At 37.3% G+C, this 17703-nt stretch overlaps 1 protein-coding gene and 1 non-coding gene across 2 annotated transcripts in view; one reads left to right on the top strand and one right to left on the bottom strand.

Annotated features, from left to right (window-relative positions):
- Window positions 1-17703, top strand: part of LOC150086902 (uncharacterized) — a 95440-nt gene that overhangs the window by 37271 nt on the left and 40466 nt on the right. The window contains exons 9-12 of the mRNA XM_090372796.1: window positions 7484-7591; window positions 10080-10180; window positions 12823-12912; window positions 14723-15269. Of these exons, the coding sequence (XP_090228922.1) occupies window positions 7484-7591; window positions 10080-10180; window positions 12823-12912; window positions 14723-15269 (846 nt within the window). The remainder of the gene's footprint in view (window positions 1-7483; window positions 7592-10079; window positions 10181-12822; window positions 12913-14722; window positions 15270-17703) is intronic.
- On the bottom strand, window positions 1768-1851 carry TRNAY-GUA (transfer RNA tyrosine (anticodon GUA)). The gene is given in 2 exon segments: window positions 1768-1803; window positions 1815-1851. It is a non-coding gene; the product is annotated as a tRNA-Tyr (tRNA).

Raw genomic sequence — 17703 nt, 5'->3', positions numbered from 1 at the left:
CGGGCTTGGATCAGAGTAAAATGCAAAAACTTTGGGAGGTGTATTATGGCCACAGAAGCTGATGTGCCAACAACTAACAAAAAAAAAAAAAAAAAAAATCTCAAAGTCCAGTTTTAGATCAGGAGCACTAGCATGGCGATTACGAAGGCATAGCCGTTTCAAATATCGATCTTGGGAAGGCGTAGGCACTCTCTTACGGCCTGAACCAGGTCTTCTATTCACATCACCGGTTTCACGCTTTAATTTCAGCACCCCAGATACTGTTGACTGGTGGCAGCCTATTTTATCAGCGGTATCAAGCATAGAAAGCCCTTCCTGGGACAGAGCAACAGCTACACTTTTTTTTTCTTGGTGTCAACTGAACATATGGAGCCGTGCTTGCACCTCCGCTAAACAGGATACTAATGAGCGTGTATACCCTTCCAACGCCGTATTTATAGAAACGGCTGATGCAATACTTGCAGTTACTGTCTGACGCAATAGAAGCATTATCTGACGCAATACCTTTGCTTTGCGACAAACAATGACTGTATATGTATTATACCTGTCTTACAGTGGCACCAGGACTATTCGTCCATTTCCACCAATTATCATGTAGATAGGGAAAAAAAAAAAATCCTCTTAATCACATCGGCCTGAAGTGTAAATGTGTATTTACCAGGCCCCTCTGCCATCAGGTGGCAGCCACCAACATGGGCAAATACCACTCGATGCTCGCCCTAGCACAAAGAGCCAAACCTGGGTCTACTCCTATGTCAGTGCTAATGTAGCACCAGAAAATCCCGCGCCACCAGTGGCCGTGCAAAACCGGCAGGTGCCCGCAAAATCCCGCTCCCAGGTCGCCACACCCGAAAACAATGACTGTAATCAAACAATATCTTATACATTTCACTACAAATGTTACTTTTTTTTAAGATGATTCAGTTTTTTTGTCTGCTACTGTATATCCTTCCTGAAACAAGGTTTCAAACTTGGGTGTATTTCTAGATGTGGCCTAACCATTTCTTTATCGAATGGGAAGTCTCTTTTTCTGTGCTGGTAAAGTTCCTGTATACCACTGACAGAACCCCATGAGCTATCCTAGCAGCCTGTTCAGAGAATATTATATCAGACTGTATAAACACCCCTAGATCTTTTTTATACTACACTTCTTTGAGTTTGGTACAGCCTATGTTATTCTGTGATTAGTACTACATAAATATTACCTTGCATTCACTGTTAAACTTCAACTCTGTTCATCACATTAATTCATGAAGAACAGTGGCCATCTATAACCGATTTTTGTCCCCTACCAGTTAACTATCCTTTATTCATAGTATTAATTTTCCCCTTAATGCCACATTGCTCCAATATTATATATACAGCAATCACATGTGGCATGATCTCCCTGTAACAAATCCATGCTTCTAATTCCCTTATGGCTCTGCTCCTATCAAGATATTGCATTACTTCTTTAACATAATTCCATTATTTTCTCTGGCGTAGAGATTAAAATTAAATGTCTATAGTTATCCCCTTCACCCTTTGAATGACCCTTGTGAATGGGAGATGCATTTGTATATCTCCAATCTATATAAATAAACTCTTTGTTCATACTCCAGTACGACCACGTAAGTTCAGAAAAGTTCGCAAGATAGAGAAAATACAATAACGTTATACCTTATTTAATAGTTACGTGGACTTGAACCATGGTCTTTCAAAACGTGTGCAGTTTTTTACCCTCACACTTGATGGATACGGAGACCAAAAAAAAAAAAAAAAACACTTTCCGTCGAGGCGGATTTGAACCACCGACCTATGGATTTCAGTTACAACTACAGTCCACCGCTCTGCCAGCTGAGCTATCGACGGAATACAACTTCGCTTTCCTCTAACGATACTTCTCATTATTATGACCAAAGGGTTAGCTACCTCTTTCAGTTTCCCTTAATATACAGGGTGTCTCAAAAATGCACGGCATAACTTCAGGAATGAGTTCCTCATGTGTAGACAATAAAAATATTTTATATCAACGTAGTTCCAGAAATGCTTGGTTCCCGAGTTATTAACCGGAATGCCTTATCTTCCGCAGGTGATTTCCTTCATCACAAGGTACTGACAGAATCTGGTGGTTTTCCATTCCGACCATGTACTCAAATCAGGAACAAGCGGATACGCACTTTATGTACGGTTTGGCGGGCGGCAATGCTCTGGAGGCTCGTCGTTTGTACCACGAAAGGTTCCCAGAACGAAGATGTCCAGACAGGAAAACGTTTGAAGGTATCCATCGCCACCTTTGTGAACATGGGACCTTTACACCTCCTCGTGCTGCTGACAGAGGACGACCAAGATCTACGATTCCTGAAGTAGAGGGGTGGACCAACTGTTTGGCCTCCACGCTCACTGATTTAAACCCACTATATTTCTTCTTGTGGGGCCGTTTAAAGTCATTGGTGTATTGGACACCGGTAGCTGATGTGGAAACTCTCCGCAATCGAATTGAATTGTGGCAGGTTGTGAGACAATACGAAACATGTCAGAAATTTGGCATCGTCTTCATATGTAGATAATAATACGTCGATGTGAGGCCTGTATTCAGGCAGAAGGTGGACATTTTGAACAATTACTATAAGGTGATGTGAACAGTTAAGTGTCATAGACAGACCTTGAAAACTCGGAAACCAAGCATTTCCGGAACTACGTTGACATAAAATAATTTTATTGTCTACATATGAGGAACTCATTCCTGAAGTTATGCCGTGTATTTTTGAGACACCCTGTATATATATATATATATACAGGGTGTTTCAGTTAAACGTTTCAGAACTTCTAAGAGGGGTAGGGTACATCCTGACAACTCGAAATCATATAGCAATGTGGGGTCGGAAATGCTTTCCTGAAGCGGTCTTGTACACAGAAGCACCATAAAGAAAAGAGACCGTAAGTGAGAAATCGTTTTAATAATACATGAAAAGAAGCAAAAGGTACATGGATTAAAGTAAGTGTTCGAAGTTTCTTCCACGGACTACAATGCACGCCTCACATCTCCGACGCATGGACATCCGAACATTCTGGAATACTCCAGGCGAATTTCGAATTTCTTCGGCAGCTACTGCGATTCTTGCAACCAGCTCCTCAGCATTGTCAACAGGGGTGTCATAAACTAGCGATTTCATATGACCCCAGAAATAAAAATCAAGACATGATAGGTCGGGTGACCGAGCAGGCCAACGCACGGGACCACCACGTCCGATCCACTGTTGACCAAATGTGACATCCAGGTAGTTACGAACATCTCCGCTATAATGGGCAGGGGCTCCATCGTGTTGGAACCACATTGTCTGTTGCGTCGATGCAGAAATCTGTTCATCTCTCAAAAGTTGTGGCAATACTTGCTGCAGAAAGATCAAGTAGATAGGTCCGGTTAGACGACACGGTAACAGGTAAGGTCCGATGAGGTGATCTCCCATAATACCGGCCCATACATTGACTGAAAATCGAATCTGTGCTGCACGACGTCGTATTGCATGCGGGTTCTCGACCGCCCAGATATGGTCGTTATGCGTGTTGAAAATTCCTTCCCTTGTGAAGGATGCCTCATCGGAAAACAACACTTCAGCAGGAAAAAGGGGATTTGTAGCACATTTTCCAAGGTACCACTGTGCGAAAGCAATACGAGGTGCATAATCCTCCGGTTGCTGTGTCTGGACACGCTGCACGTGAAACGGATGCATGTCTTGTTCTCGGAAAATCCTCCAGACGCTGCAATGGGAAACCCCGACTGCGTTTGCTAGACTTCGTGTACTCGTTCTTGGATTCCCCTGTACATGCTGCAGCACATTCTGTTCGACGGCTGGAGTCCGTGCTGTTCTTACCCTGTCCCTGTCAGCTCTTTCAAATGAACCTCTCTCAGCTAACCTCTGGTGCAGTCTTGGAAAGAAATTATGACTGGGAATACGCCTCGTCGGATATCGTTCCGCGTACAAACGCTGTGCGGCTGGCCCACTACAATTTGCAGCCCCGTACGCCAAATGCATATCGGCTAACTCTGCGTTCGTGTAATCGGTTCATCCTACTAACTTGGCGTTCTTGTTCAAGAAATTCGAAATTCGCCTGGAGTATTCCAGAATGTTCGGATGTCCATGCGTCGGAGATGTGAGGCGTGCATTGTAGCCCGTGGAAGAAACTTCGAACACTTACTTTAATCCATGTACCTTTTGCTTCTTTTCATGTATTATTAAAACGATTTCTCACTTACGGTCTCTTTTCTTTATGGTGCTTCTGTGTACAACACCGCTTCAGGAAAGCATTTCCGACCCCACATTGCTATATGATTTCGAGTTGTCAGGATGTACCCTACCCCTCTTAGAAGTTCTGAAACGTTTAACTGAAACACCCTGTATATATATATATATATATATATATTTTTTTTTTTTTTTTTTGTAGTTTCAAAAAGAAATAATACTGTATAGTGCTTCTTTTATCATGGCATCACCATGTTGGTGGGAAAGTTGTAGCATATAGCAGAATCTTGCTTCACCTACCAACTCGAAATAAACAACCTCGCATAATTATCCTTTTCTTCTTTATCCTTTTATCTTTAGATTAACAAAAGACTACGCGCGTGTATTGAGCATGAGATGATCTGGGCTGCTCTTTTCTGCAGAATTTCTTATCTTTCTTGACATCAATGAATGTGTTATAAACCCGCCTAACAACCATAAAAAATGTCTCATTACGCGTTAAGAAGGGGATAATTGAGTAGTTTGTAATGTTCCGTTTCGCATCTTGTTACAGCACACTTGGAAATGAAACGTGAAGTGGTAGGGATGAGGAGGATGACATTTGGAAGGTTGGCTGTAGCCTTGGGTGACGTACGCGGGCACAAGTTCACACATTGCGAAATCACACTTTCACAAAAAGTGCACCAATTTATTAGTTGTTTGTGGTAATAAATTTCCATACTTATATACCCACACCGATAAAAACAATTAACAAATAGTACATAATCTATAATAATAAAAAAGTTTCATTATATGTACGTCAACGTGAACACCACGAAATCCAGAGACCTTCAAGATGGGTATTAATTTTTCTTTATCCATTTATTTTTAATCGGTTCATAAAAGACACACTCAAATGCGGTAGCATATTCGTTGATATTGGAGTTGTTTCATGGTAGGCTCAGGCCGCCATCTATCGATAATATTTTGAAACTGCTTCTCTGAAAAATTTAAATATTTCTATAAAATGTTTAATCTAGTTAGTAAAGTGGGATAGTTGCGATATTAATTATTGGAATTATACATATGAAAGAGAGAGTCCCGTGGTTATACTTAATGCGTACAAAAGCTCTGTTAACAACAAGAATTTCTCACACTGTGCTCGCTAATTTTGATCAATAGTCTAGGACAGCGATGGCGAACTGTTTTCACCCTACATACCAAAAATATGCCGAAATAAAAACAGAAACTTTCACGTACCATAGGATTAAAAAAAAAAAGGAAAGAAAAGAAAACTAAAATTAGTAAAGTAGGTAATGTTGTTATAAAAAAGGTAACAATACCTGAAAGTTTCTAGTGAGAACTTTACTATAAAGATACACGTGATTTTGTCTCCAAGACTATTGTAGAAAAGAAGAACGATAATATACCACAAACTAATGCTGCAAATTAATGTCACAAGTTAGGATTATACTTGGCAAAGTGTGATTGTCCTGCTACTCGAGTACTGAGATACCCTAAAATTCAAAATGAAATCAAGGTGAAATAAAAAAATAATAATAAGCAATGTTTCTTTCTTCTTTTTATGATTTAATTTTATTTTGATTATTAGAGTATGTTGGTACTCAGGTGGCAGAATTGAACCTTGCCAAGTATAACCCTAATTTGTGGCATTTGATTTGCTGCATTAGTTTAGGCACTTTAGTGTGCATTTTTAATACAATAAACTTTGTTCTTGTATAATTATGTAAAAAATTACACTTAGTTTTTATGGCCAGTTATGGCTGATAGATCATAAATCGAATTTGGTTTCAAATGAAAAAAGAAACTGTCTTTATAAATTATTTATGGGTGGCTGCGTGCCATTAGTTCGCCATACCTGACTTCGGGGATTCCCGATGTACAGCAATAAAAGTGACGACAGATTTCAGAGAGAAGTTGACCTGTTGAATATCCTATTCTGCGCGTGTAGCACAGTGGTATCGTCACTTTCCTCCCTACACCGGGTGAAAAGGCCCGAGTTCGAATCCTTTCGATGACGCGAGGAACTTTAATGGGCTTTTTTCACTCAGTGGCTGAGTTAGTCGGTCTCAGGCATAGATAGCAAGGTTTTTCACCCTAAAACTGGGGTTCTAGCAAAACAGGCAAATCGACCAGAGAACACACGCAATTTACAGACACAAAACACACGGGTAGATGTAAATCAATTACGGGTGATCCAAATAAATAATTTGTTGAATATTCTATACATCAATATATAGTTTATTATCAATAATTTTACTACAACGAAGCCGGCTACATGAGCTAGTAATATAAGTAGCGCAATCTCATTTTTATCATTTGAAAACTTTTCATCTTCAACCTTCATTTAAGAATTTTGTGACACATCTGCAGGTCTGTGCAAATGGGGGATGCATTGGATGCGCTGCACCAGTTTCACCCGATACAGGGGGGGGCCCAGTTGAGGGAGCTATTAAAGTCTCAACATAAATAAAGGGCCCCTTTGCCCCAAGTATCTTTCCTCAGCCCTGCACACCTGAAATCTCATGGTTGGTAATGAGGTAACAATGCTGTACACCAGGAGTGGCCTACTTAATTTGTGATGCGATCTACTTTTATGCTTCAAAATGTGCCGCGATCTACCAACTCAAAAATTACATTGCACAAGGTGCACAAATCGAGGGATGACTGTATTTAAAATTCGTCGTGATTTACCGAAATTAAATCCGCGATCGACTCGTTGGCCATCCCTGTTGTACCTTATAGTGATAACGTAAACAGCGCCGGCCACAAGCGTGTGCAACCGGTCCTGTCGAACAGGGCTCCGCGATCAAATGATCTAAATAATAATATCATCCGCGTCTTTTCCACATTTCTATCAACGAGCCTACCGCCGTCTTAATGTCTAGTTACCCGCATTATCGTCACTCCAAGAGCTGTAAAATTTGGAAAAAAAAAAAAAAATAATAATAATAAAATAAAATAAATAAATAAAAATCACTATTGCAAAAATACCCCAGGGCCCCGCAAGTAATTCTTGAACCGGGTTCCACAAATTTTGGGGCCGGTCCTGAATATAAAGTATCAATTAACAGAGTAAAGCATATACATACAGTACTTCCAACTTGATTTTAAATTTGATTTCTTGTTGATTGTCATTTTGACTTATGACAATAGTGCAGTGACTGAAGGAAATACTGTATTCTGATATCAAACTTAAAAAAAAAAAAAAAAAAAAAACTCACTGTTGTACTCAGTTGGATAATCATTTAAATTTTCAGAGCTCCCCATAGTTTCACGATTGTCAGATCTACAGAGGTCGATAGGAAATGCTTCCGTTCTAGTCCAGGAGTTGTTGACATCTCGTCCCAGTGATAACAGCGAACTATGTAAGTATATAACTATAATGTGAATGTGTTCACTGTGTCCTAATTTCTTCAAACTTTTATTCTGTAAGCGTATGTAATTATAACAGCTTATAATAGCGTTGACTGGTCACGTGTGATTTTATCTATGGTCATATTGATGAGGTCTAATATTAAAAGTAATAATTCTGTCTCAGGCTGTATTCAGAGGCCAGATAATGCAGTTCCATCAGTCCTGTTGACAGATAGATGCATAATTTTTAATTAAAAGTAGAACAGCCCTTTTTGACCTATGCTACAGTAACAGAGGCTTCATCATCCGTTTTCTACATTGACCGGAGAAATTTTAATTCAATTCTGCCCGTGAATACCCATGTGTACGTATAACACACACACAGCACAATTTTGGGCTTAGATGATGGGTCATAAAAACAAGCGCAACAAAAATTATTAACGTCTGTAACATTGACAGTGATTCCTTTAAATGTGCATTTATGATCAGTGTGTCTTAGCAATTAACACAACTAAGGAATCGGTATATGATCAGGACAAGAAGTGGACTCCTCATTTATGCTGCACTAATTGTGCTTCGCATCTCAGAGGCTGTTAAAAAATAAACATAACGTATCACTGCCATTGTATGTTCCCATCGTGTGGAGGGAAGAACCCAATCATGTCAACGACTGCTACTTTTTATTACACAAATTGAAGGACAGAAAGAGAAAGAAAAACATTGAGTATCCGTATATACTGGAAGCCATTAGACAGTCATCTGTTACTGTTCCTCTAGAAACCTGGTCGTTAGAAGAAAAAGAAAACGTGGTGACCCCCAATGGAAACGAGCCATACGAGTTCTGAATCAGAATACGAATGCCCAGACCGAAACAAGGCTCGTCTCTTGTAACCCAAAGTTGATTGAAGTATTTGTGCGCGATTTAAATCTGTCTAAGGCACAGCCACAGCTTTTGGGAACTTTGTTGGACTAAAAAAATGGCATTTACTGCAAAAAAAAATAAAATAAATAAATAAAAATAAAAAAAAAACTAGCTTTATCAGTATTTTGTAACTGACAGAAACTGCTTTCTTTATATTTTGCAATGGAAGATTCACTTTGTTATTGCAATAATGTTGGACTGCTTGGTGCTCTTGGAAGAGAACATAAACCAGAAGAAAGGAACTTTTTATCGATTCTTGTAAATTCTAAAAAGTCTAAAAACTGCGCTATTCTTCTATGGAAACGCATACAACCATCTATACCAATTGGTCATGCCATCCAAATGAAAGAAACCATATAAAAACATGGAACTTCCTTTAAAAAAAGTACGATATGATAGATATGACACACATGCAGAGATCGGTATCCTTTCTAGTCTACAATTTGGCAATACAGAATATTGTTGCTTTTTTTTTTTTTTTTTTTGCGAGTGGGACAGTCGAGCTATTCATTACGAAACTAAGAATTGGCCTCCCCTCGCATAAACCTTGTACCTGGAAGGGAAAATATCACCTCTAAGCCATTCATTGATCGAACAATCATGTTTTTACCATCACTTCGCATAAAGATATACATATCTAATAAAGAATTGCGCAAAGCTGTGAACAGGAATAGAGATTGCTTTCAGTATTTAAGTTTCTATATGCATTAATGGTGGCCAAAAAAAAAAAAAAAAAAAAGGTATATTTGTCAGTCCTCAGATTAGAAATTTCATTAAAAGATGAAAAATTTGAAAGAGTGTTAAATACTTCGGAACTGAAAGCTTGGAAATCCTTCAAGAAAGCTTGCAAAACATTTTTTGTGCAGCAAGACAGCAGAAAACTATAAAATCTTTATTGAGAATTTATTACAAGCTTACTAAAATTTCTGTTGCAGTATATCTCAAAAAATATATTTCCTATAGACTTTTTCCCAGAATTACTTTGGGAATATTAATAATGAACAAGGGGAAAATATTGCGCCACCATGGAAAAACGTAACTAAAGAAGGTGAAAGCCCTCTATGCTGTCAGGCTATCGCTGGCCACTAATCAGAGGCTCCCAATGATCACAAAAAAAAGCAAAAAAAAAAAAAAAACTGTTTTTACATCATTTATTGCTAAATTTTATTTTAAAAATTCAGTAAATGTAACTGCATTCCTTTCTAAATTTGTGGATACGATTTGATTCCCCCCCCCCATATTTTGTGGTAAATAAAATCAAAAGTTAAAAGTTTGTTGTCCTTTTTTTTTTTTTTTTCGTTATTAAAATAATTTTCAGTAATCTCTATATCGAAATATTTATTTTATTTACGTTTGCTTCTTATTGAAGTTTTAGGTGTATATTTAAAAATTTTATTCTTTAAATTAAAAATTTTCTTACAAATATATAAAATTAGTTTAGTACACCTAAAAGAATATATGGACAACTGTGTCAATGGGGAACCTGTATGGTCGATTTGCAATGAAAAGATTTTTCTGCGTAACAAAAAAAAAAAAAAAAACTATTCAATCAATTCTCATTCTTTATTTCTTGACAGTAACAACAATGTTGGAAATAGTAAACCTAGAAGTAACTTTAAACTTGGACGAAGGGCAATTATCAGTGGCGACATCTGTTAGGAATAATTTCAACTTAAAGGTGAGTATTGCATGTTTAATTAATCCTTTATTATAATTATTAGCCATATGGCTTATGCTGCACTAGCCAAAAAAATATTTCTGAATTACCCTGAGAGAGAGAGAGAGAGAGAGAGAGAGAGAGAGAGAGAGAGAGAGAGAAGAATGGAATCACCAAGAAAGAGAAGAATGATGATATCCAGTGTTCAGGACCCTGGGTGTGCCAAGCCCATACTCACGAGATGTGAGCCCCTGGGGTTTAGTTTTTTTATTATTTTTTGTATAATGTATGATAAATTATTTCGTTTAAGTTTAAACTTTGGCAAAAAAATTGAAAAGAGAAGCATCAAATAGAATTGATAAAAGAATATAGTCTTTTACAGAGTCTTCACGCATCATTGATTTATTACGATTAATTACTCTATAATGACACACTAGAAATGTAAGTACGTTGCATTCAGCTTTGTCTGGGTTTTCTTAGAATAATGAGTCTCTTCATTAATTTGTTTTTATATTTTGTCTGCGACAGTCTGCTTTCACAGCACTTCTTTTCATCTCATCTGAGACTCCCTTCTGTATAATACTTCGCGTCATCTGTTATATCTCTTTTCATGGGCACCCTGCCAGCTGTAATTTTAACCTTTAATTTTTCATTTTCTGCTGCTTAATTAATAACAGCGTACTTCGTTTATCCCTGGAGATATATTCGGTTTACATTCAAGCCTTTTTTAATGCAGTATATTTTACTTGAATACTACGAATCACGTGCATATTGAAACTTCCTTTCCATTGAACAAAAAAATAATTATTTTATTGCAATGATATACATCCTCATTCAAATATGGATACTCTGTACTGTTATCAGAAAAAAAAAAAAAAAAAAGGGTTGTGCAGGCTCTTTAAAATAGTGGTGTGTTTTAGTGGTGTTTGAAGTATTCGGTAGTAGTGGGACCTGACCGCATTAAGAGCGTGAAGTGTAGTAACCATAGGTAACGGGCACCCTGGCGTTATATGAATACATAATTTATGTTGAAAGGAAATAGTCTTGAGGAAATTTCGTAACACCCAAAACTAGAATCTTTATTAATTCGAAAATAAAATCTTTAAAGTTACGTGGGATGAAGATCGATTTATTTCCACCTTTAGTTATAGAATCATGGTAAAGGCCCCACTTTAATAAACGAATATATCTCCAGAGAGCCATCGCGTGTAGTATAGTAGTCATTATCACTGTTCTTCCACACTGGCAGGAAAAGGCCCGGGTTCGACTCCGTCAATGACCTGAGGAATTACGGATTTTACCCAGGACGTTGCTGAGTTAGCCTCAGGCAGGGGTGCTTCGTTTTTTTATTCCACAAATCTCTCTAATCTTTAATTTCTCTCTCCAGTTTTTCGTTCAGCAAACAACAAACCGACATAACGATCATGCAATTATAGACACAATATACCGACGCCTCATGGCCTTAGTTGCTTTGGCGATTAACAAACACATATGTACCTGACTTAATCTAATCTCCAAAGACAAGTGAGCGTCATTTAAATTAAACTCATGTTGTTTGCAATAGAGTACAGACGAAAGAAACTCTTTAATTGCTCTGAAGAAGTGAATCGAAATTCATCCTCGAAACATCTGCGTAAAATTTTTAGTTTAAACTTCTGTAACTAGATACCGAAATAAATTGATTTTCACCTTACGCTGGTTTGGTGCTTTTATTCGCAAGTTGCAACTTTTCCAATACTTGAACAAAGACGAACTGGATTTTACATGGGAGAACAGGATATGTTTCGAGGGAGCCCCCTCCTCAGCATTTTTAACTACAAGTATCCCTCACCAATCGCTGGAGTTTGGCACTGGTACCCTCGCGATCGGAAAAACTGCAAGTGGAAAATATTAAAAACAATGGGAAAAAGGGATTACGTTCCATTTGAGAAATATAGAAACTTAAATTTTTGAAAAATAGGTTGGAAAAATTAGTAATGTAAAGCGCATGTATGTAAGTGTTTAAGTTATTAGTAATTCAGAAAAGATTTCCCTTCTAATTCTCGTTGAGCTAGATGCTGAGGAGATAGATGCAATGGAGATAAGAATAAATTTTAAGAAATAGTTAAACATCAGAAATGTGCCTTTTATTTTCATTAATTTTTATTAAATTATTAAATCATAATTTAATAAAATATTAAATAATATTAAAATATAATTTAATATTATTTTGATTAATTATAATCTTTAAATTATTAATGTTAATATTGACTTATGGCGTAAAGAAGTCAGGCTTTTGATACATCAGCCAAAAAAAAAAAAAAAATTGAATTCACAATCCACGTGTTTCACTCCCCCCCCCCCTTAGGTGTGGCCTCTGAATTTCCCCAAGCTGTCGGCCTCAGGATCCACTAAGGAATTTCTTATTCGCTGTCTAAAGCAAAACTTCCTACAATCTGCTCTTCTTCCCATAGTTTCCCATTCTTCCTATTGTCTACAGCTTACACGCCAAAGAATACGAAACGAGTTAAATATAATACACATACAAATGAACTGTATTGTATTTGTTTATATAAATGCTATTAAATAATGATATTTTCCGAATATTAGTCAACAGAGCATTATTTTAGTAAACAAACTTGAGCAGCTTCTGCCACATGAGACTAAACTTTATTTATTTACAGACTTTGACTCCCATATGCCGATCACGGTTTTCTTTCTGTCGAGATCTGTTGATGTTGTTGAGTCGAGCAGGCGGAGAAGCTGCTGAAAAGGTAAGAATTTTGGTGGAAAATAAAAGATACAGTAATTAGAATATAAAAAGATAATACTGTTATTCTTTTGGTAACAAGAAAACCATTGCTAGTGGAATTTTTTAATAATTTTTATCATTTTTATTATAAATTAGTTAAAAATGTTATGATAAAAATATGTTTCAACAAGCTCTGTCAACGACAGTTTCTCTGTAAAACAGTCTTTCATTAAAATCCAGACCCTCTCTGCTCTCATCGAACCAACGAGTCATGAGATGTCAAACACTCAGGATACTGTATGGCCAGAAATTTTGCCGAATATTCTCAGTCATCCCACAAATTCGACTGAAGTCGAAGGGTGTTATTAACAACTCCTCTGGACTAAACAAAATTTCACAGATTTTTTGGAGAGTTCAAAATGTCAATTTCATGGCGCATTTTTTATTTTTTAAATTTCTCCATGTGTCTAAGTCCCATCTGCGACTTAGACACAACAATTTTATGAATTCGAAATAGATAACTATTTTGAATAAACAACAACTATTTTAAACAACCTTTTCAACTATTTTATAAATTCGAAACAGATGAATAACTTTTTTTTTTTTTTTTTTTTCTTGCTAGGATTACTTCTGATTAAAAGGCTTATTTCAAAAGTAATGCCAAAAAATTTTTAATTTTTTCTTTCTTTCTTTTTTTTTTTTTTACAAATTATAAATCGACTCTACGGCATTGTTTCTTGCGCACTCCTTCGCGCAGGTGGTATTGCTCTAGCAATTGTTAAATATGGGTGCATCCAGTGCTGGATCAAGGCAAAGGCACTTACTACAATACGACCTAAGCCAACAGGGCAGTCGCCCGGGGCGCTGGAAGCTGAATAGCAAGGGAAGGATTTTTTTACAAAACCTTACGCAGATTTCTAGGATATTCAAAGGGGCGCCGAAATAACCTTTCTGCCTGGGGCGCAGGAATACCTTAATCTGTCCCTGGCTGCTTCCATGAATATCTGTCAGACATGGCGTACTACTGTATTATTGAATTTTTGGTGTGTGTGAAGACTATAAAAACATCGGTAACCGACTGCAGAACAGTTGTCACTTGACCAAGTGGACAACTTCTGCCGAACACCGACACGCTGATCTGCACTGCCCTTGCAGCGGACGGGGAAAACACTATTATGACAGACAGATCAGTAACTTAGAAAACTGTCACTCCAACTGAATATTGTTGAGGTAAAGCAGGTGTATGCAAAATAGCGAAACAGTTGGTCTGTGAAAAGCTGCTATATGTAGGTTCCTCGACAATTAACAGATAAACACATCTTGCGATCCACTCTAGCTCCATCTGACTACCATCTTTTTGGTAAAATGGATAACGTTCGTTTGCGCAGTATTTGCGGTCGATGACTCCATTGTAATGGCCGTGAAGCAATGACCGAAGGACAGGATAAAAATTTTACTGCGAAGGCATACATACAAGTTTTTGTTCCGCGGTGGCACAAGGCTGTTGAGCGTGACGGTAATTATATTGAGAGTTATGTATGTTCTTAGGTAATGTGCGTATATAGGTGTACAAATAAAAATGCTGTAGAATAAATATAGTTTTGTAAAATAAATGTGGATATTTCTTTTGGAGTGACTGTCGTGTTCTTTTACTTTGTAAAAATAAAAAAATAAAAAAATGTATATATACGAGTGAGAACCATAGTTTCCTTGAAAACGTTGCTCTAAGAGAACTATCTGTTTTTTTTTTTTTGTTTTGTTTTTTTTTTTGCATTTACTTCCCACGATATATAGATGTCAATATTCATGTCACGGCACCGTTTTATTTACAGACCATTATATCCATCATAGAAGACGAAACCCTTTGGTCATCTGTTGACAACCGTGTCTATTTAGTCGATGTGCTGTCTGAATTACCACGTCCCACAAAGAAAGGGATATCTGCAGTCCAACAGTTATTAGCAAGCGACACTACAAATCCTAGTTTAATAGGAGCACTGGCTCTTAGCGGATCCAATATGGCTTCCAAACCGTCTGTACCTGAAGAGGAACGTAGGGAATTTGCAAACACACTCCTTGCTGTCTTAGATATGGGAGAATCGTATAAGGACGAAGATAACGATGTCGCCATTGATGCGCTAGAAGCATTAGGTAATCTAGGTGACCCGAGTACTGTAGACTATATTCTCGATTTCTCTAGTAGATACAGTAACTCCAATCGCCTGCAAATTGCGTCTGTTCATGCCGTTCGCCAGATGTCGGCACTCGAGAGAATCCAGTCATGGATGTTAAATCTGATGAAAGGAGATTCTTGCGAAGTAAAACAAGCCATCATTTCCTCGTTAGCAGAAGAAATTTCAAGAAAAGAAAGGATGGGAGGTAAGTAAAAGATAATGTAACATTAAGCTAGGGAGATACTCAGTTGACAAAATTATTCTATAAACCCTCCCTTTTGATTCACATCCCTTACAGCGCAACAAGTTTTAAATGCTGGGCATTGTACTGTACAATTCAGATTCCATTTCATCATTGAATCCTTTTTTTTTTTTTTTTTTTTTTTTTCAGTCTTGGTGTAATTAGTACGTATACCAACTTTGTTTACATACAAAGGGGGGGGGGGGCTCATTAATATCCCAACACCCTATGTTGAATTCTGATGACAGGATTCACGGTTGGATATATCGTCGAGGTGTTAAGCATTTGTATCATGTGAGCAGTTTGACTTATTTATAGTAAACTGTAACTCTTTGTACACGATAAAATCATTATATCATATGATTTAATTAGTGTTATTCACATTAATACTGAAACTATCTCTATGACAGACTCTTCGGTATTTCTTGAATTTATTTCTAAAGAAAAATAACACTGAAACAATATTTGTGGATCACTACGATAGAATTTTATGTACTATGGAGAAACGGGCTAAGGAGCAGTTATCAGAGAAGTGAAGGCCTTTGTTCGTTCATCTTTTCCCTGATATGCTGTATACTTGAAATGATAATTGTAATCATCTTTGCTCTTTATGCAATAGGATTATCGGTAGAAATATTTGATGAAGTAGGTTTTTTCTAGTAATTTTTGCATTTAATTTGCCGGAACTCTGGCTCTGATGACTTTTTCGTTAGATCAGGGAATCAGAAATTAGCATCTCCCATATTTTGCACTCTGTATAAGGTAAACTTGTATCGGTTATTTCAATATCCACTGAGCATGAATTTAGAAAAAAAAACCGCGCGATAAGGCTAGAGGTCTAAGAAAATATAGCATTTAGAATAAAACACTTAATTTATTTCAATATACGTACTTGAAATTTTGATGGTTGTAATGGGTTTCGGGTGATATGTCAATAGGAACAAAGGAAACCAAAACGAACTTATCTACTGAACAGACTAGTACGTAGTTCCAAACTACTGAGATATATCATCATCATCAGCCATTTTCAATCCACTGCAGGATGAAGGCCTCTCCAGCAACTTTCCATTTCCTTCTGTTTTGAGCACTGGCCATCCATTTACTACCCACAAACTCATGAATTTCATCTATCCATCTCCGCCTTTGTCTTCCAGGTTTTCTTCTAGCTCCTCTTGGGTACCATTCTGTTATTTTCTTAGTCCATCTGTCATCATGTCTTCGAGCTATGTGTCCTGCACAAGACCATTTTAGTTCTTTAGTTTTGATAAGAATGTCCTTTACTTGAGTTTGCTGCCTAATCCATGTGTTTCTCTTCTTATCTAACAGTCGGATTCCCAGTATAATTCGTTCCATTCTTCGCTGTGTAGTTCTCAGCTTCTCTTCCATTCTTTTGGTGAGTGCCCAAGTTTCACTTCCATAAGTCATGGTGGGGAGTATACATTGATTCATTATTTTACGTTTCAGACAAACTGGGATATTGCTCTTCAGTATGTGATTATATTTCCTGAATGCTATCCATCCAAAATTTATTCTTCTCTTGACTTCCAGCCATTTACAGCTAATAACTTGTCCTAGATAATTATATGACTCCACCTTTTCAATTACTGCTCCTTCAATCATTATTTCCCTTTCCGTGGCATACTTGTTCATCATTACTTTTGTTTTAGCCATATTCATCTTTAGTCCAAAATCCTTACTAACTGTGCATAACTGATTAAGATTTTCCTCTAATTCTTTGGGATCGTGGCTTATGACCACAATGTCATCTGCAAATCGTAAATGGTTTAGGTACTCTCCGTTCACATTGACTCCTTTCTGCGACCAGTCTAATCTTCTGAAAGCTTCCTCAAGGGCAGCAGTAAACAGCTTCGGAGATATTGTGTCTCCTTGTCGAACTCCTTTCTCAATTTTAAATTTGCTGCTGTCTTTGTCTAGTCTAATAAAGGAGGTAGCACTCTCATATATTTTCTTCAAAATCATAATATATGGGGTATCTATGCCTTGTCTTTCCAGTGCCCGAAACATTGCCTTATGCTGTATGGAGTCAAATGCCTTTTCATAATCCACAAATGCCAGGCATAATAGTGTTTTATATTCATTTGCTTTCTCCATTAGCTGTGATATTACGTGAAGGTGATCCATAGTTGAGAATCCTGTCCTAAAGCCAGCTTGCTCTTTCGGTTGATTCTCATCAAGTATTCTTTCTAATCTGTTAGTAATGACCCTTGTGAACAACTTGTAGATGTGGGATAACAAGCTAATTGGTCTGTAATTTCCAATTTCTGATTTATCTCCTTTCTTATGCAGCAAAACTATGATTGCATTATTCCACTGCTTAGGCATCACACCTTTTCTAATGCACTTTGTGAAGAGCCTTGCCAGTTTTTGTGTTATGTCT

This window comes from Mastigoproctus giganteus, chromosome 4, assembly GCF_048544385.1.
Source record: "Mastigoproctus giganteus isolate SK-2022 chromosome 4, ASM4854438v1, whole genome shotgun sequence".
In the NCBI taxonomy this organism is placed as follows: domain Eukaryota; kingdom Metazoa; phylum Arthropoda; class Arachnida; order Uropygi; family Thelyphonidae; genus Mastigoproctus; species Mastigoproctus giganteus.
The sequence above is the reverse complement of the archived record's forward strand: the minus strand, read 5'-3'. Positions and strand labels throughout refer to the sequence as shown.